This window comes from Anomaloglossus baeobatrachus, chromosome 5 (assembly GCF_048569485.1).
Source record: "Anomaloglossus baeobatrachus isolate aAnoBae1 chromosome 5, aAnoBae1.hap1, whole genome shotgun sequence".
Classification (NCBI taxonomy): Eukaryota; Metazoa; Chordata; class Amphibia; order Anura; family Aromobatidae; genus Anomaloglossus; species Anomaloglossus baeobatrachus.
The window spans coordinates 533,512,765-533,532,910 of record NC_134357.1 but is presented as its reverse complement, the minus strand read 5'-3'; the positions used below and the strand labels follow the sequence as shown (position 1 = coordinate 533,532,910).

General features: G+C 45.3%; 1 protein-coding gene across 1 annotated transcript in view; it reads left to right on the top strand.

Annotated features, from left to right (window-relative positions):
- The window catches only part of LOC142312920 (uncharacterized), a 183,777-nt gene that overhangs the window by 130,449 nt on the left and 33,182 nt on the right, over positions 1-20,146 (top strand). Inside the window, exons 8-16 of the mRNA XM_075351909.1 lie at positions 3,534-3,719; positions 3,849-4,028; positions 4,111-4,234; positions 4,318-4,415; positions 6,318-6,467; positions 6,593-6,772; positions 14,719-14,842; positions 14,926-15,023; positions 15,221-15,311. Of these exons, the coding sequence (XP_075208024.1) occupies positions 3,534-3,719; positions 3,849-4,028; positions 4,111-4,234; positions 4,318-4,415; positions 6,318-6,467; positions 6,593-6,772; positions 14,719-14,842; positions 14,926-15,023; positions 15,221-15,311 (1,231 nt within the window). The remainder of the gene's footprint in view (positions 1-3,533; positions 3,720-3,848; positions 4,029-4,110; positions 4,235-4,317; positions 4,416-6,317; positions 6,468-6,592; positions 6,773-14,718; positions 14,843-14,925; positions 15,024-15,220; positions 15,312-20,146) is intronic.

Below are 20,146 nucleotides of genomic sequence, written 5' to 3'. Positions count from 1 at the left end.
CTTGATAAATTTTCAGTCAAATATTATTCAGGACATTGAGATGTTCATTTTGAGTACTTGTGGTCCAGGGTACCTCTTTTCAAATTAAACGTATGGACGATTGAGTACGTTTGATTCTGCGCGTATAGCGTTATGTAACACAGATTTACGTGAATAACTTCTGAACTACACATAGACTTGATTATATTTTTAGCAAATATTATTCAGGACATTGAGATGTTCATTTTGAGTACTTGTGGTCCAGGGTACCTCTTTTCAAATTAATCGTATGGACGATTGAGTACGTTTGATTCTGCGCGTATAGCATTATATAACATAGATTTACGTGAATAACTTCTAAACTACACATAGACTTTGTAATTTTTCTATCAAGTATTATTCAGGACATTGAGATGTTCATTTTGAGTACTTGTGGTCCAGGGTACCTCTTTTAAAATTAAACTTATGTACGATTGTTTACGTTTCATTATGCGCGTATAGCGTTATGTAACACAGATTTACGTGAATAACTTCTAAACCACACATAGACTTGATACATTTTCGGTCAAATATTATTAAGGACATTAAGATGTTCATTTTGAGGACTTGTGGTCCAGGGTACCTCTTTTCAAATTAAACGTATGGACGATTGAGTACGTTTGATTCTGCGCGTGTATAGCATTATATAACACAGATTTACGTGAATAACTTCTAAACTACACATAGATGTGATAATTTTTTTAGCAAATATTATTCAGGACAATAAGATATTCATTTTGAGTACTTGTGGTCCAGGGTACCTCTTTTAAAATTAAACTTATGTCTGATTGATTACGTTTCATTATGCGCGTATAGCATTATGTAACACACATTTACGTGATTAACTTCTAAACTACACATAGACTTGATAAATTTTCGGTCAAATATTATTCAGGACATTGAGATGTTCATTTTGGGTACTTGTGGTCCAGGGTACCTCTTTTCAAATTAATCGTATGGACGATTGAGTATGTTTGATTATGCGCGTATAGCGTTATATAACACAGATTTACGTGAATAACTTCTAAACTACACATAGACGTGATAATTTTTCTATCAAATATTATTCAGGACATTAAGATGTTCATTTTGAGGACTTGTGGTCCAGGGTACCTCTTTTCAAATTAAACTTATGTACGATTAAGTGCGTTTGGTTATGCGCGTATTGAATTATGTAACAGAGATTTCCATGAATAACTTCTGAACTACACATAGACTTGATCATTTTTTTAGCAAATATTATTCAAGACATTGAGACATTGATTTTGAGCACTTGGGGTCCAGGGTACCTTGATCAAAATAAAAATTATGTATGATCAGTTGGTTTTAAAACAGTTGGTGCAGCATAGATGAATGAATATCTAACAGCTAACGTCTAACTGCAGACTAACTTGAATCTGGTCATAATGAGGCCGTTATGGGGGGATTTCACCAACATTGTGCAGGGAGTTTGTCCTCCCTATAATGAGGGCTATTTCTCATTCCTAAACCTGAGATTTTGTCTTTGGCCTAAAGCACACTTCCACAAAAAAAAACGTACGTGTCTTACGGTCCGTTTTTCGGGTCCGTGTTCCGTTTTTTAGGGGCGTTTCTCCGGTACGTATGGCATCCGTGTGATGGCGTATGCGAGCCGTGTGTACGTGTAAAATGTCCGTGTTTGTGTTTAAAATGCCCGTGTATGTGTACGTGGAATGTCCGTGTGGGATGTCCGTTTGTGTGTTGCACAATGTCGTTGATACATGTCGGCTGACAGCAGACAGAGTTGCGCGATGAGAATGAACTCGGGTGAACTTCACCCGACTTCATTGTCATGCCGCGGCTCTGTCTGTGTGTCGCGTACTGATTAGCGGTCACCTGTGAAGGATTCACCAGTGACCGCTAATCCCCCGAGTGACTGAAGTGAGCAGCCCTCTCTCATACTTACCGCTCCCCAATCACCAGCGCGGCGAGGAACAGCTGTGCAGAGAATACGCGGCAACAATTACTTTGAATATGCCGGCCGCTCATTAATCAATCTCGTATTCCTTGCTTTCCCCACCCACCGGCGCCTATGATTGGTTGCAGTCAGACACGCCCCCCCATGCTGAGTGACAGCTGTCTCACTGCACCCAATCACAGCAGCCGGTGGGCGTGTCTATACTGATGCATGGAGGTGACCGGAGCTGCAGCAGACACCGCCGCTCCTGGCGGTTGTCTGACCGCAGCTGAAGTAAGAGAACGGGAGAAACGTCTGCGAAGACCCAGTAACTCTATAACACAGACAGACCCCGGGACTGAGCTCAGGGAGAGAAATGGGGGAGGGAGGAGAAAACTGGGAGTGACAAGGGGGAAACAATAAAAAATACACAGCTCCGCTACATAAACGTACTACACACACGGCTGTGCTCCGTAGGTGTTGTACACAAATGGCTCTGCTTCACATACATTGTACACACAGCTTTGCTCCTTAGATGTTCATACACTAATCTTCTCCGTACACCTCGTACACACACGGCTCCGCTCCGTGCGCCTCGTAGACACGCGGCTCTGCTACATCCACACTGTAAACCCCTCCTGACCCCACACATAAACATCCCCTCATCTAACACCATGACACCCAGCACAGCAGAGTCCTGCATATGCTGAGGAGCTGATCATGTGACCCCTGACTCCTCCCCTCCATGTGACATCATCACAGGTCCTGTAAGCACAGAGCAGCCAAAAATAATGTTTACTAGAATGTACGGGCTCCTGACAGGTTAGTGGGCGTGGCTGGCTTGGTTTTGGCGTGGCTGTTTCCTCCCCTCCACTAGAATCATGCAGGCTCCGCCCCCTGCCCCCCATCTGGAGCTCTCACCCCCAGACCTTGCTTCTATTATAATCACCTCTGTGCCCACGTGGACTTAGAAGAATAATGTATCTTCTTGGTATGAGCAATGTCGGTAGAGGCCCCGCCCCTCTCTGGCCACTGGGATTTAGATGTACCGTCTGGAAACATCCGGCTGCATTTTGAACACGCCCCTATCACGTGACAGAAATGACGTTCTACCTGGAAGGAGCCCATACAGTCTAGCATCTCCCATATCTCTAGTGTGCGGCTCTGCAGGAGGAGGTATGTGGAGAGTCCCCATTACTGGGGATAATAATAATAATAATAATAATAATAATAAATCCTCGCTTCCTATTACACTTTATGTAGAACCCGGGACATGAGATAATCCCCGCACAGCAGATGTAGAGCATAATGAGGCCGTTATGGGGGGATTTCACCAACATTGTGCAGGGAGTTTGTCCTCCCTATAATGAGGGAGATTTCTCATTCCTAAACCTGATATTTGCCTTTAGCAGCGCTCATTAGTGCGATCATACAACATGGCGGTATTATTATATCTCTGTACAATGACAACACTCGATGCCAGATAGCGAGATACCTGCTCTGTGTAACCGGCTACATGTGAGAATCGCTATTGATTGCAGCATATAAGGAGTTAAAAATCCAGATTTTGAACCATTCAATCATCATCATGTAATAATAGATCATGGAGAACATCGGTTTATATCTTCTCATTCAGGTTCCTACAATATCAGATCCTGTCAGTGGAGATCTTCTATATCAGAGAATTGTCCTGATTGCCCCATCAAGGCTGGATATGGACAGGGACAAGATGGCGGAGAGGATATTACACCTCACCCTAGAGATACTCTTCCGGCTTACTGGAGAGGTGAGAGATTCTGATGACGTCACATTACATCATTCTTATCTATGGGAATAACAGATGGACAGAACTGGAGAGGTGAGGACTCTGGAAATGTCTGTAGTGAGGTTTATTACTGCGTCTCTCCATAACCAGGATTACACAGTAGTGAAGAAGACCTCTAGTGAGCGCTGTCAGGACCCTGTGTCTGAGGGATGGGGAAGACCCCTGAGCCCAATCACAGGCCCTCCACCTCACCCCCTGATACATGAGGACATCAATGACCAGAAGATCCTAGAACTCACCTACAAGATGATTGAGCTGCTGACTGGAGAGGTGACACTGCTGGGAATGCTGGGACATTATACAGTAACGCTATGAAGGGATCGGGGGATGACGGTATCATTGTATGTGTCAGGTTCCTATAAGGTGTCAGGATGCCGCTGTCTATTTCTCCATGGAGGAGTGGGAGTATTTAGAAAAACACAAAGATCTGTACAAGGACGTCATGATGGAGGTTCCCCAGCCCCTCACATCACCAGGTAATAGACAGGACTAAATACACATGGCCTATAATTATCTGTATGTAAATAAAGAATTCAGTCCCTGTATGTGTCTCCTCCAGTTCTATCCAGTGAGAGGACAACACCAGAGAGATGTCCCCGTCCTCTTCTTCCCCAGGACTGTAAACAAGAAGATCCCAATGTTCCTCAGGATCATCAGGTAGATGGAGAGAAGGTGTCATGAAATCTCTGTATGATGTGTAGACGGCTGTGAAGGTCTTGTGCTGTTCTCAGTCATACTTACATTGGCGCTCGGTTTTTTTCTTCCCCCGGCTCATACCGCTCCCCGATCACCAGCGCGGCGAGGAACAGCTGTGCAGAGAATACGCGGCAACAATTACTTTGAATATGCCGGCCGCTCATTAATCAATCTTGTATTCCCTGCTTTCCCCACCCACCGGCGCCTATGATTGGTTGCAGTCAGACACGCCCCCCACGCTGAGTGACAGCTGTCTCACTGCACCCAATCACAGCAGCCAGTGGGCGTGTCTATACTGTGCAGTAAAATAAATAAATAATTTAAAAAAACGGCGTGCGGTCCCCCCCATTTTAATACCAGCCAGATAAAGCCATACGGCTGAAGGCTGGTATTCTCAGGATGGGGAGCCCCACGTTATGGGGAGCCCCCCAGCCTAACAATATCAGTCAGCAGCCGCCCAGAATTGCCACATACATTATATGCGACAGTTTTGGGACTGTACCCGGCTCTTCCCGATTTGCCCTGGTGCGTTGGCAAATCGGGGTAATAAGGAGTTATTGGCAGCCCATAGCTGCCAATAAGTCCTAGATTAATCATGTCAGGCGTCTCCCTGAGATACCTTCCATGATTAATCTGTAAATTACAGTAAATAAACACACACACCCAAAAAAATCCTTTATTAGAAATAAAAAACACAAACATATACCCTGGTTCACCACTTTAATAAGCCCGAAAAAGCCCTCCATGTCCGGCGTACTCCAGGATGGTCCAGCGTCGCTTCCAGCTCTGCTGCATGGAGGTGACCGGAGCTGCAGCAGACACCGCCGCTCCTGTCACCTCCATGCAGCTAATGAAGGCAATAGCGCGATCAGCTGAGCTGTCACTGAGGTTACTCGCGGCCAACGCTGAATACAGCTGATCGCGCTATTGCCTTCATTAGCTGCGTGGAGGTGACAGGAGCGGCGGTGTCTGCTGCAGCTCCGGTCACCTCCATGCATCAGTATAGACACGCCCACCGGCTGCTGTGATTGGGTGCAGTGAGACGGCTGTCACTCAGCGTGGGGGGGCGTGTCTGACTGCAACCAATCATAGGTGTCGGTGGGTAGGGAAAGCAGGGAATACGAGATTGATTAATGAGCGGCTGGCATATTCAAAGTAATTGTTACCGCGTATTCTCTGCACAGCTGTTCCTCGCCGCGCTGGTGATCGGGGAGCGGTATGAGCCGGGGGAAGAAAAAAACCGAGCGCCAATGTAAGTATGACTGAGAACAGCAGAAAAAAAAGTAATTTTACTGAATTTAATTAAAAAAAATAAAAATAAGATCGCTAGTGTAAAAACGCACATGCACGAAACGTGCTGAACACGGACATACTCCGTGTGCGGTACGTGCAGGCACAGACCCATAGACTAAAGCGGGTCCGTGCCTGCGTGCTGCTGGCCAAAAACAGACATGTTGTCCGTGTAGAAAAGCGCACACACTTACTTACCTCACGGACACACGTTCCGTGCGATTTTACGTGTGTGTGCCATCTACCATTGAATAACATGGGTCTCCGTGTGTACGTGTCTCCGGTACGTGCAAATACGTACCGCACACGTACAAATTACACGGATGTGTGTTGCGGGTCTTTAGCAGGGCTCATTAGTGCGATCATACAACATGGCGGTATTATTATATCTCTGTGTACAATGACAACACTCGATGCCAGATAGCGAGATACCTGCTCTGTGTAACCGGCTACATGTGAGAATCGCTATTGATTGTGGCATATAAGGGGTTAAAAATCCAGATTTTGAATCTTTCAATCATCATCATGTAATAATAGATCATGGAGAACATCGGTTTATATCTTCTCATTCAGGTCCCTACAATATCGGATCCTGTCAGTGGAGATCTTCTATATCAGAGAATTGTCCTGATTGCCCCATCAAGGATGGATATGGACAGGGACAAGATGGCGGAGAGGATATTACACCTCACCCTAGAGATACTGTTCCGGCTTACTGGAGAGGTGAGAGATTCTGATGACGTCACATTACATCATTCTTATCTATGGGAATAATGGACAGAGCTGGAGAGGTGAGGACTCTGGAAATGTCTGTAGTGAGGTTTATTAATGTGTCTCTCCATAACCAGGATTACACAGTAGTGAAGAAGACCTCTAGTGAGCGCTGTCAGGAACCTGTGTCTGGGGGATGGGGAAGACCCCTGAGCCCAATCACGGGGCCTCCACCTCACCCCCTGATACATGAGGACATCAATGACCAGAAGATCCTAGAACTCACCTACAAGATGATTGAGCTGCTGACTGGAGAGGTGACACTGCTGGGAATGCTGGGACATTATACAGTAACGCTATGAAGGGATCGGGGGTGACTGTATTGTCGTGGAAACCTTGCTATACAAAAAAAGCTATAGGAGAAAGACAAATGGTCTCACACGTTTGCCAGTGTTAACTAAAACAAGTTGGTCGATCGATCGGAGAACAAGGACACACACACAGCCAATTGTGTCAGTGTGCTAGGCTTGTCTGAAATCTCAGATGCCCAAGACACTAGTTTTATTACTGTCACAAAGAAAGGGGCATGACCTAATAGATTACCTTAAATGGGTATATAGGTTGACAAAAACAAGATCGTAAATGATGGATCCTGCTGCATTCCTAAAAGTCTAGTTCTGTCCAGTTTTCTGGACATTCATTAACAAAGACATTTGAGACTAAAGGTCCAGTCACACTAAGCAACTTACCAGCGATCCCAACAACGATAGGGATCGCTGGTAAGTTGCTAGGAGGTTGCTGGTGAGCTGTCACACTGCGACGCTCCAGCGATCCCACCAGCAACCTGACCTGGCAGGGATCGCTGGAGCGTGGCTACACGAGTTGCTGGTGAGCTCACCAGCAACCAGTGACCAGCCCCCAGTCTCCTAGTTACAGCACACATCAGGTTAATTAACCCGATGTGTGCTGCAGCTAAATGTGCACAGAGCAGGGAGCAGCGCACACTGAGCGCTGGCTCCTTGCTCTCCTAGTTACAGCACACATCGGGTTAATTGCCTGATGTGTGCTGCAGCTACATGTGCACAGAGCAGGAGCCGGCACTGACAGTGAGAGTGGAGGAGGCTGGTATCAAAGGTAAATATCGGGTAACCAAGGACAGGGCTTCTTGGTTACCCGATGTTTACATTAGTTACCAGCCTCTGCAGAAGCCGGCTTCTGCTGCCTGCACATTTAGTTGTTGCTGTCTCGCTGTCACACACAGCGATCTGTGCTTCACAGCAGGACAGCAACAACTAAAAAATGGCCCAGGACATTCAGCAACAACCAACGACCTCACAGCAGGGGCCAGGTTGTTGCTGGATGTCACACACAGCAACATCGCTAGCAACGTCACAAAAGTTGTTCGTTACCAGCGATGTTGCTAGCGATGTTGCTTAGTGTGACGGGGCCTTAAAAGCATCTTTATAACAAAGAGTACACCCTGTGTTATTGCTTTTATGAATAACACTTATGAAGCTAATATAAAAGTACAAAATTATCAAAGATATATAGATATATAAATTGCTTAAATGATAATCTAACTTAATATAAAATATTAACCATAACAATTCCTCCCTTTTTATTATTTACAGACAATTTATCCACCAGCTATATCCCCATGCTGTGACAGCATGAAGGGGCCAACCCCGTTCACCGATAGATATCTTGTTTGTAAACTTCATCATATATGTTTACCAAGGGAGCACTTTGATGTTTTGCAGATGTGTTAACTGACGGCCTGTGATGTTTGATCTTACGAGTCTCTTTACATAATGTTGTCACAACAAATATACCAATTCTTGCAGCTACATACACTAATAGTACCAACATTCCCATCTGTAGGATGCCTTGCAGAATGCCCATCAGCCACCCACCTATACCCTTAAACCAATTAGCGGGATTAAGAAATGAAAAAGTATTGTTCCACCAAGAGTCCTTGTTTTCATGGTGTTCCTGTAACCATTTGTCTGTAACCATGGGCTCTCCACCCACCCCGCAATTTGGATCGGAACCACATGGCTGCTGGTGAGGTTTCCTCCATTATAGTAGACGGAATCAAAAGTCTCTTCGTGGAAACAGCTATAGTTGAAAACCTCATATGGAGTCAGAGGCACAGCGAGATATGGCATAGAATTAGAGGCTATTGGGCTATGAGTGCATATCCAGCAGTTCTTAGGGCGGTCTCCAGAGTCCATGTCTCGGAGCAAGACTTGGTGATGCTTTATCAGTTTATTATCCCAGTCCTCTTTTAGCTCCTCATTGAGAGACCAGGCAAGGGACACAATTGACATCAGCATGGTCCAGAGGGGCAGGGTCATCATTTCTGCTTTTACCAGGGTTCAGGATCTTTTTGCAGTGGCTCGCATGGATCCAAGTGTCTTTGCCTTCGAGCTTGACAGAAGTGGCAGTGGTCAGTATCACTTGAAATGGCTCACTGTATCTAGGTTCCAGTGGTCTCCTTATGTGTCTCTTGACCACAACCCAGTCTCCTGGTGCCAGTGTGTGTGTGCCACGTATACAGTTGGGGTCTGGGATGGAGGAGAGAACACGTTTATGAGTGACATTCAAATGTTTATGCAACTCAAGGACATACTCAGTGAGAGTACCATATGAAGCCTGCAATTGCTGTGGAAAATACAATCCTGTCTTAGGAACACCACCAAACAGTATTTCATATGGGGACAGCTTCTCTATACCCCTTGGGGCAGTTCGCACTGAAAACAATGCGATGGGCAAACAATCTACCCAGGACAAGTGTGTTTCCTCCATGCACTTCTGGATTTTTAATTTAAGAGTACCGTTAAGGCGTTCCACCTTCCCACTACTTTGTGGGTGATAGGGAACATGGAAAGCCTGTTCTATCTGCAAAGTAGCCATGATCTGTTTCATTAATTCCCCAGTGAAGTGAGTACCCCTGTCACTTTCTATGGTTTCGGGAACCCCATATCTGCAAACCACCTCACTTATCAACTTCTTGGCAGTAGTTTTTGTATTTGCTTTGGATACTGCCCAAGCTTCCGGCCACCCAGAGAAAAGATCAATGCATACCAGGGCGTATTCATAAGTACCCACCTTAGGTAGCTGTATGTAGTCCACCTGCAGTCTCTGAAACGGGTAATCTGGTTTTGGTGTGCATTTCTGTGGGACTCGAATAGGCCTACCGGGGTTATGTTTTGCACAAACAAGACATCCCTGAACATACTTTGCAGCCGCATTCGGGAACCCTGGGGCACACCAGTTTTGTAACACTACTGCACACATCACACCCTTTGAATTATGCACCGGGGAATGTGCAAGGGCAGCCATCATGGGGAACAGGCAGCGTGGGAGGCAAATCCGGGTGTTTACCTGCCATACCCCTGACTCTGACCGTACAGCGCCCACTTTGACCCACGCATTCTGTTCGTTTGAGGGGGCCTGGGTCTGGAAGACCTGCAACAGTTCACGATCAACGGCCACTGGGGCCGGTACGGTGCCAGCCTCCTTTGCTGTAAGGGGGCACCCCGCACTATCGGTCACTAAGCTCCCTGAGAGGGCTATGTCTGTAATGGCCAGTATGTCTGTCAGAGGTAGTCTTGCTGCTTCTTTAGCCACCTTGTCGGCCAGTGCATTCCCTACTGCAAGGGGAGTTTGTTCCCGTGTGTGTGCCGATACTTTGACTATGGCTGCCCTTCGGGGAAGGGTGAGTGCTGTCAGTAGCTGCTCTACCGCCTGCGCATTCTTTATGGGTTTGCCAGCAGAGGTCAGGAAATTACGGCTTCGCCAAATGGCGCCAAAGTCGTGTGCTACCCCAAAAGCATATTGTGAGTCAGAAAATACATTAATCTCCTTACCCCTTCCCAGATTGCACGCTGCAGAGAGTGCTTTCAGCTCAGCCTCTTGCGCAGAACTGCTGGAGGGGAGTGGTTCTTTTATTACTGCCTTACCATCGTGGACTACTGCATACCCGGTGATGAACCGTCCTTGATCATTGTCCCAACCTCTGGAACCATCTACAAAATACTCAGCTGAGGGGTTAGTGAGTGGTACATCAGTGATATTTGCCAAGCCCTTTGTTTCTGCTTCCATCAATGCCTGACAGTTATGTTCATGTGTCATGTCTACCTTAGCTTCCACGTCTTGGCTCACAGTCTCTCCCTTTTCCCCATCCTGAACTTTTCCTCCCTTTTCTAAATCCACTGGTAATAGTGTGGCTGGATTTAGAACATTACAACGTTTGATAACAATATGAGGGGGTGTGAGAAGAGATACTTCATATTTTGTCAGTCTGGATGCTGACAGATGGCGGGTCTGAGCCTGTTGGAGTATTTCAGATACAGCATGAGGAACCTGAATTGTGAGAGTGTTGCCTAACACTATGTCCTCTGTCTTTTTAACGAGTTCTGAAGCAGCCGCCACAGCTCGTACACATGAAGGGGAACCCATAATGACTGAATCTAGAGTTACAGAGTAATATCCTACAGGGCGTTGTCGCCCACCATGTTCTTGAGTGAGGACGCCAGATGCATGGCCTGCCTGTTCGTGACAGTAAAGAGTAAAAGATTTGTCATAGTTTGGGATCCCAAGAGCTGGTGAGGCAGAGAGGGTGGACCTGAGGGTGTGGAATGCATCAACTGCTTCAGGGCCAATAGTAAAAGGTTCAGTTTTAAGGCATTGGAACAATGGGGCCATTTGGAGTGAATTCTATGCAGGCTCCAATCTTCTGTAACACATCTGTCCCTAACAAATTAAAAGGTACATCAGGGGAGACTAAAACCTGGGTCACAATTGAAAGTGAGTCATGCAAATTCAGTCGGAGAGGCTGAGTCATTTGTAATTTAGTAGGTCGTCCCTCTACCCCTTCGCAAGTCACAAATTCAGGCGACAATATGTCCTCCGGAACATGTTCTTGCATTAATACTGTACGGGCTGCTCCAGTGTCTACCATGAATGTAACAGTTTGTCCCTCCCCCAGAGAAATAGGAACAGTAAGTGTAGGTCCCTGAGGGGTGACAACGGGGCAAAGGGAGACATCTGGATTGCCAGTTTCCTATGGAGGGGTCAGAGTAGTAGCTGTTGATTTCGTGGGACATTTGGCAGAAAAATGCCCTTTTTTCCCACAAGACCAACATTCTACATTGCTGTAGTCTCTATCCCCTGATTGTCGACAGTTTCCTCCTCTCCCCCTCCCCCTTCCTCTTCTGGGCTGCATAGGGGCCAAATTAACCCTTTTTTTTTGACATGGCTTCTAGTTCAGCACCCCTGGCTATTTCTTTCAAATCAACCCATTGCATATTGCGCCATTCTGGGCGACTAGTACGCACAGCAGTCTGTACTGTAGGTCTAAGGCCATTCATGAAACACTGCAACAATAATCGGCGATCTTTATCATCATTATGCTCATACCCAAAATCTAGCCATGCTTGTTCTAACACAGAGGCATATTCTGAGACTGACTGCGTTTTGTCCTGCACTACAGTCTGCAACAGATCTTGTTTCTTATCCTGTTCTGCACGAGCCCAGTGCAGCAACCTCTGTACAAAGTCTCGTCCTGAATCTGTTGTGTTCTTAATAGCAGGTTCCTGCCCTGGCATCATTTGAGTAATTTCCATGAGTAAGGGGTCGCTCCCTTTCTGTAAAATGACTGAAACAAGATCATCCCACGTGGCCCGATATGCCTCTTGGACACCCTGAAGGCGCGTTCTAAATGTAAGGGGGGTTTTTCGGGGATCGGGGAGTTGAGTAGCAAGGGCAATAAGCTCACTGGGGGACCAGGGCCGATATGTTTCTATTGGCCATACCTGAGGGTGATGGTGTACTGGTTGGTTATTCCCATCCACTCCCGGGGGTGTAAACTGTACATGACTTGTGGTCCTCATTGGGAACAGAGGCACCTTGTGCATTATTTCTGGGCGTGGGGACCCACAAGACAAACAATAGTTAGCCCCAGGGGAGTTCTGTTGACCACAAGACCTGCATGCCCATCCCTTTGATCCTGTATAAGGTGGGGGTGCTGAAGGGATTGTATGTTTTACATTCAGTATAGGGACTTCAAGAGTTTCAGGGTTTTTAATACTATCATAGATTTGATAGACAGTACCATGCTTGGTTTCTTCTGATTTATGCTCACTCATAGAGAGACGCTTGGCTACATCTAACCACATCCTAGCCTGTTCAAACTTGTTCTTATCTTTCAGCCATCCTTCCCAGTTGCAAATACACTTCTCCCATTCCCCCTCTTCTAGATTACCCCACTTGCCCATACCAAATTTCTTCAGTATAAATTCACATCCATCTACTGCTTCCTTTCCTTTCAGCCTCTCCACTATCTCACATGCTGGAACTGGGACAATGGCCGTTGAGTTAGTGAATTCCTTACTATTGCCAGTCCCCATGACTGCAACACCTGTGCCTGTGCTGAGTTAACCGTAGAACTCCTTTTAGCACAGCTTGAGTCTCTCAGACTCTCAATTTAATCCTGTCCCAGTCTTCTTCAGGACTCGCAAGACGGATTCTAAGGAAGCACTAACACCGGTTGTCCAGCCCTGTGAGCTAGAGAGATTCTGACACACAACCAAATGAACAGCAATACAAACCCTACTGCACCAAAAACAATTGTAACAGTCTCTATGGGTTCATATAACATTTCCTGAGGTAATCTGTAATTATTCAATAGCCGCCTCTGCAGTTTCTCAGTCAACTGAATCAATTCCTGGACAAAAGAAGGATGTCACCCAGGTGGGGGCGTAGTGATGTGTATTTACTACCCAGTTCAAAAGCTTTCCTTCAACTCCCTGTAATGGCACTGCATGACAATTATATCTACAGTAAGTTTTACTTCTTATACTGTATATTCCCTGGTCTGGGTAAATAGGCTGAGCAAAAACTTCAACTACTGTGAGTTTTCCTCTCTTGAGTTCACACAAAACAGAACAGACACTGAGGACAACGATTCTGATTCATCAACACAACTTTACAATACGTCAGTTACACAATCCACACTTCCACAGTCGCTGGTATTAACACTCCTGCTGTATTCAGGTCAAAGCTGCATTCAGCACCTCTTTCAAGAGAGTACCCTTATCAATTTACAGGAGAGATTCAATACCCTCAGAGTACTACCTTACCATGAAGGATTCCTCTGTTATGGACAATTATACTTCCCTGATCCTGATAAGGACCGATTTTTCTCTTCACCACATGTAAAGGAACACACCTAACGGGATCCCTTATCAATCAGAGACCGTAGTCCCTTATTAGTCACTCAAAGATCAATCAGTCCCACATTCAAGGATCCTCATAGTTTACAACCACATCAGTCCAGACATAACAATCACATAGACAATGGAGACAACATATAACAATCCTCCGACTCCTGAAATATACAGGTAGAATTGCGGAGGTTCCTGTCCAGAATCGTTGGGCAAGGTTGGTTACTTTTCACTTCATTCAATTTTCATTCATCCATCATTCAATTCAATTATACATCTAAAGACACATTGATACATAGAACAGAGAAAAAAAAAATAATTCAAACACTGGCAAAGGTTCAACAGAAATTGTCTTGTTAGGACCACCAATTACCCGTCCCAGAGCCCTCTAGGTAACACTGAATTATTTGTAACACAATGGGTTACTCACCGCGGTTTTATTCAGTGGTTCCCAGAGAGATCCTTGTAGTCGGGTCCAAAGAAGGTCCAGTTTGACAATTCCCGGGTTTCGGCACCATGTAATGTCGTGGAAACCTTGCTATACAAAAAAAGCTATAGGAGAAAGACAAATGGTCTCACACGTTTGCCAGTGTTAACTAAAACAAGTTGGTCGATCGATCGGAGAACAAGGACACACACACAGCCAATTGTGTCAGTGTGCTAGGCTTGTCTGAAATCTCAGATGCCCAAGACACTAGTTTTATTACTGTCACAAAGAAAGGGGCATGACCTAATAGATTACCTTAAATGGGTATATAGGTTGACAAAAACAAGATCGTAAATGATGGATCCTGCTGCATTCCTAAAAGTCTAGTTCTGTCCAGTTTTCTGGACATTCATTAACAAAGACATTTGAGACTAAAAGCATCTTTATAACAAAGAGTACACCCTGTGTTATTGCTTTTATGAATAACACTTATGAAGCTAATATAAAAGTACAAAATTATCAAAGATATATAGATATATAAATTGCTTAAATGATAATCTAACTTAATATAAAATATTAACCATAACAGTATCATTGTATGTGTCAGGTTCCTATAAGGTGTCAGGACGTCGCCGTCTATTTCTCCATGGAGGAGTGGGAGTATTTAGAAGGACACAAAGATCTGTACAAGGACGTCATGATGGAGGTTCCCCAGTCCCTCACATCACCAGGTAATAGACAGGACTAAATACACACGGCCTATAATTATCTGTATGTAAGGAATTAATTCAGTCCCTGTATGTGTCTCCTCCAGTTCTTTCCAGTAAGAGGACAACACCAGAGAGATGTCCCCGTCCTCTTCTTCCACAGGACTGTAAACAAGAAGGTCCCAGTGTTCCTCAGGATCATCAGGTAGATGGAGACAAGGTGACATGAAATCTCCCTATGATGTGTAGACGGCTGTGAAGGTCTTGTGCTCAGTCTTGTTTTATCCTCCAGTATTATATGTTTTATACTTGTGTAATGAGAGCGGTGGAGATGGCAGGATTAGAGCTGATCATAGATGTGACTTCTCCATCTGTCTGTGACTTTTACAATATTTGTTTCAGGCTGAAGATCTGACCCATATTAATACTACAGAGACATATGTGAGGGGTGATGAGTGCTGTAAAGAGGAGATTCCTACAGATAACCGCCCAGGTGAGTAGTAACCACTTAATGTAGAGAAGTCACAGATTCTTCTCAGTCTCAGTCTGTGGCTGCTTTATCTGCGGTGTAGTCCGGCCATATCCTAATCAAGTGGTCACCATTCTCCTGCTAAATCACTACATGCTCCTGCACCCAAACTTTCCCCTTTAGGCTATGTGCGCACTTTGCGTTTTTTCATGCGTTTCCGCAGCGTTTTCAACTGCAGTGTTTTTTTTTTTTTTATAACTGAATGTTTTATTAAGATTTTCAAAACAGATACAAAAAAAAATACATGGATGCATGGATATGTCTCACAAACTTGTTAATGACTGTAAACCAGAAATCAGTATCCATATTATCCACTAATACACTGAAAACAGGGAATATGACAAGACGAACAATACAATACTAGACAGGGAAACATAAGGGAGGGGGGATGGATTGAGGAGGGTGAGCATATCAGGCTTCCATCAAGGCCGTATTTCACTGTTATTCTTTGTTGGCCCAATAAGTATCCCAAAGTGACCAAACACTCTCAAAAAGATCTACTGTGTTATTTGACAGGGCAGATAAATACTCCATCCTTCTCACATCTTGGATCCGAGATTGGAGATCGGTAAGTGAGGGTGGATGAGCTAACTTCCAGTTGCGGGCAATCAGACATCTAGCTGCTGTGGTCATGTGTAATAGTAACCGCTTCACTCTTTTCCCCAGCTGAGCAAGTGGTATATTTAATAAATAGAATTTAGGGTCCAGGGGAATCCGAAGATTAGTTACTTTATAAATAAGAGATTGCACCAACCTCCAGAAACACTGGATATTGGGGCATACCCAGAATATGTGTGGTATGTCTCCTCCTGTGGCTCCACACCTCCAACAGTTGTCAGGTATAGCTGGGTTTAGTTTATGTAGTAGTGATGGGGTGTGATACCAATACATGAGTAATTTATACTGATTTTCCTTATAGACATAGCATGAAGATGTCTTAGAGGCCGTATCCCAGATCCGCCTCCACATACACAAGGGAATGGACTCACCAAGGAAATCTTCCCATTTCCTCATATATGTATGATTTGGCTTGTCTTCCGGGCACGGAGCCATTAAAATACGATATATATCGGAGATGAGGCCTTTAGTAGAGGCCCCAGCTCTGCACAATCTCTCAAAAAGTGTAGGGATAGAGACTTCTAATGAGGCAAAAAGGGAGTGCATCAGGTGTCTAACTTGTAAATACCGATATTGGGAATTGCCTGGGAGATTAAATTTAGCAGCTATGGTGGCGTAGGGGAGAAGGACTCTGGAGTGTGCGTCTACTATGTCAGCAAAGCAAAAGAGTTTCCTGTCAAACCATGTTTTTGTCGTTATACCATGCATACCGTCTAGCATTCTGGGATTAAAAAGAAAAGAAGTCAATGGAGAGTGTTCAGATTTAAGTGGAAACTTCTTGACACAACAGTCCCATATCCTCTTCGTAAAGGCTATAGGGCCCAGAGTATGTGGGTCAGGCTTATTAGATGAGGTGCCCCAAAGGTAGGAGTTAGGGTGTATTGGGGCTAGCCATAACTTCTCTATTTCCATCCATCTAGAGAAGGCACTGCGATTAGACCATGCAGGGATGTGACGTAAGTGTGCTGCCCAATAGTACCTAGTAATATCAGGGACCCCCAGGCCTCCTCTCAGTTTACTGTCAAATAATGTTGTTTTCTTGATTCTATGTCTCTTATGGGCCCAAACAAATTGAAGTATACTAGACTGAATGTTGCGCAATTCTTTGTATGGCACACACACCGGAAGGGTCTCAAACAGGTAAAGGAGCTTTGGCAGAACAGACATTTTGACTGCAGAGATTCTGCCAAACAGAGACAATGGGAGCTTGATCCAATTGAGCAGGAGCCTTTTTATCTCAGTAAATAAACTAGGATAGTTCTGCTGATACAAGAGCTTATACTGAGATGTTAATTGTATCCCAAGGTATGTCAAGGATATATTTCTCCATTTATAATTGTAGTTTCCCTGTAAGGAGGAGACCCGCATCTGTGGAATATTAAGAGGCAGAGCTTCTGTTTTGTTCTGATTGACCTTATACCCTGACAACCTTCCAAATTGTAGTAACAAGGAATGCAAATTCGGGAGGGTGATATGTGGTTGGGACAAGATCAATAGGACATCATCCGCATATAGAGATAGCTTAAATTCCTTATCCCGTACCATTACTCCATGTATATTAGGGTCATTGCGAATAGCAGCAGCCAATGGTTCAATACACATGACAAAGAGAAGGGGGGACAAAGGGCATCCCTGACGAGTGCCATTGTGTATTTGAAAGGGTTGGGATGTGGCATAAGGAAGCTTGACCGAAGCTGAGGGGCATGAATATAGACTTTTCAGGGCAGTAGTAAATGGACCTGAAATTCCAAATTGATGCAATGTTTCGAACATGAATGGCCACCCCAGACGGTCAAACGCCTTCTCCGCATCCAAACTAAGAAGGAGTGCTTCACTCTCTGTCTTATTAACAACCTCTACTAAGTCAATGATCTTCCTAGTATTGTCCCCTCCCTGTCTACAAGGGACAAAACCCACCTGGTCTTTATGTATTAGGTGAGGAAGTAGAACTGAAAGGCGTAGAGCTAGTAGTTTAGTGAAGATTTTCAAATCAGCATTAAGGAGTGCTATGGGCCTATAGTTGGCACATTCCATAGCATCCTTCCCAGGTTTGGGTATAAGCGTAATATATGAATGTAACATACTTGTGGGTATAGGGGAGCCCGTGAGGAAGCTATTAAATAATTTAACTAAATAGGGGGTAAGTCGATCCGCAAATGCCTTGTAGTAGAAGTATGTCAGGCCGTCTGGACCCGGTGATTTTCCATTAGGAAGTAGTTTAAGCACCTCCCCCACCTCTTCACACGTGATTTCTTTATTTAGTGTGTTTACGGCAGTCTTAGTAAGGGTAGGCAGCTTAAGCTGGGTTCACACTAAACGACAGCGACAACGACGTCGCTGTTACGTCACCATTTTCGGTGACGTAACAGCGACCTTGTAAGTCGCTGTAATGATCGCTGCTTAGCTGTCAAACACAGCAGAAGCAGCGATCATAAGGTCGCTGTGCTACATGTTCAGAGAGCAGGGAGCCGCGCTTAGCGCTGGCTCCTTGCTCTCCTGCAGCACACATCGGGTTAATTAACCCGATGTGTGCTGCAGCTACATGTCACAGTTCAGAGAGCAGGGAGCCGCGCTTAGCGCTGGCTCCTTGCTCTCCTGCAGCACACATCGGGTTAATTAACCCGATGTGTGCTGCAGCTACATGTCACAGTTCAGAGAGCAGGGAGCCGCGCGCACTGCTTAGCGCTGGCTCCTTGCTCTCCTTGCTACAGTATACATCGGGTTAATTACCCGATGCATACTGCAGCCACATGTCACAGTGCAGGAGCCGGCACTGGCAGCAAGGGCGGCGGAGGCTGGTAACCAGCGTAAACATCGGGTAACCAGGGAAAGGTCTTCCCTTGGTTACCCGATGTTTACGCTGGTTACAGCTTACCGCAGCTGCCAGTGCCGGCTCCTGCTCGCTTCATTTCGTCGCTCTCTCGCTGTCACACACAGCGATGTGTGTGTCACAGCGGGAGAGTGACGACCAAAAAATGAAGCTGGACATTCAGCAACGACCGGCGACCTCACAGCAGGGGCCAGGTCGTTGCTGGATGTCACACACAGCGACAGCGACGGGACGTCGCTGCAACGTCACAGAAAATGGTGACGTAGCAGCGACGTCGTTGTCGTTGTCGCTGTGTGTGACACCAGCTTTACACTGCTCAAGAAAGGAGTGGATTAGCTCCCTCTGTTTTCCTGGGTCTGTAGGAAGGGTGCTGGGCAAAGAATACAATCTTGACAAATAATCCTGAAAAATCTTTGCAACTTTAGTGGGGTCATATAACGTATTCCCTCCCGAATCTCTCAAGGCATAAACGGATGAGTTCCCCCTCTCCTCCCTAAGTTGGTGGGCTAAAAGAGAGTGCGATTTATTTCCTTTGTCATAGTATTTATGCCTGCTATAGAGTAGTAATTTTTCTGTTATATTGACCTCTAGGTCCTTCAGTTGGGCACGAGTCTTTACTATACCTCTAAGGGTACGTATTGATGGGTTAAGGGTCATCCTATTTTCTAAGTCTCTGAGACTTTTAAGGAGCTGATCTCTCTGATATAGTCTATCTTTTTTGATGCGGGAGCTTAAAGCTATGCATTGCCCTCTAAAGACGGCCTTATGGGCTTCCCAGATAGTAGAAAAATTGGGCACTGACCCCTCATTGTTCTCAAAGTATTCCATCAATCCTGCTTCCAGTTTGTCTCTGTAGGAAGTTCTCTTGAGGAGGGACTCATTGAGCCTCCAGTGGCAGACTCTTGTACGTTGGGTTGTCTGATCTAGGGTGAGAGTCATTGGCGCGTGGTCTGACCACGTTATTGCACCAATATCCACTTTGCTCGTCCATCTAAGGGCCTGAATGTTGCCAAAGAAGAAATCGATCCTGGTGTGTGTACCATGAGGGGGAGAGTAGAAGGTAAAGGTTTTTTCTGAGGGATGTTTAACTCGCCACAAATCAAATAAGGCAAACCTGCGGATCAGTCTTCGAAAGGCAGCTGTCAATTTAAGTTGAGACGGGCTCGACAATTGATTGTTAATGGTCAACCTGTCTAAAGAGTCAGAGAAAATAGTGTTAAAATCTCCACCCACTATCCACACTGAGGGGGGAAGGCGTGTTAATTTGAGGAATACCCGGTTCAAAAAAAGGATCTGGGAGGTGTTAGGGGCATAAATGTTACACAAAAGGATTGGAACTTCCTTATATGTC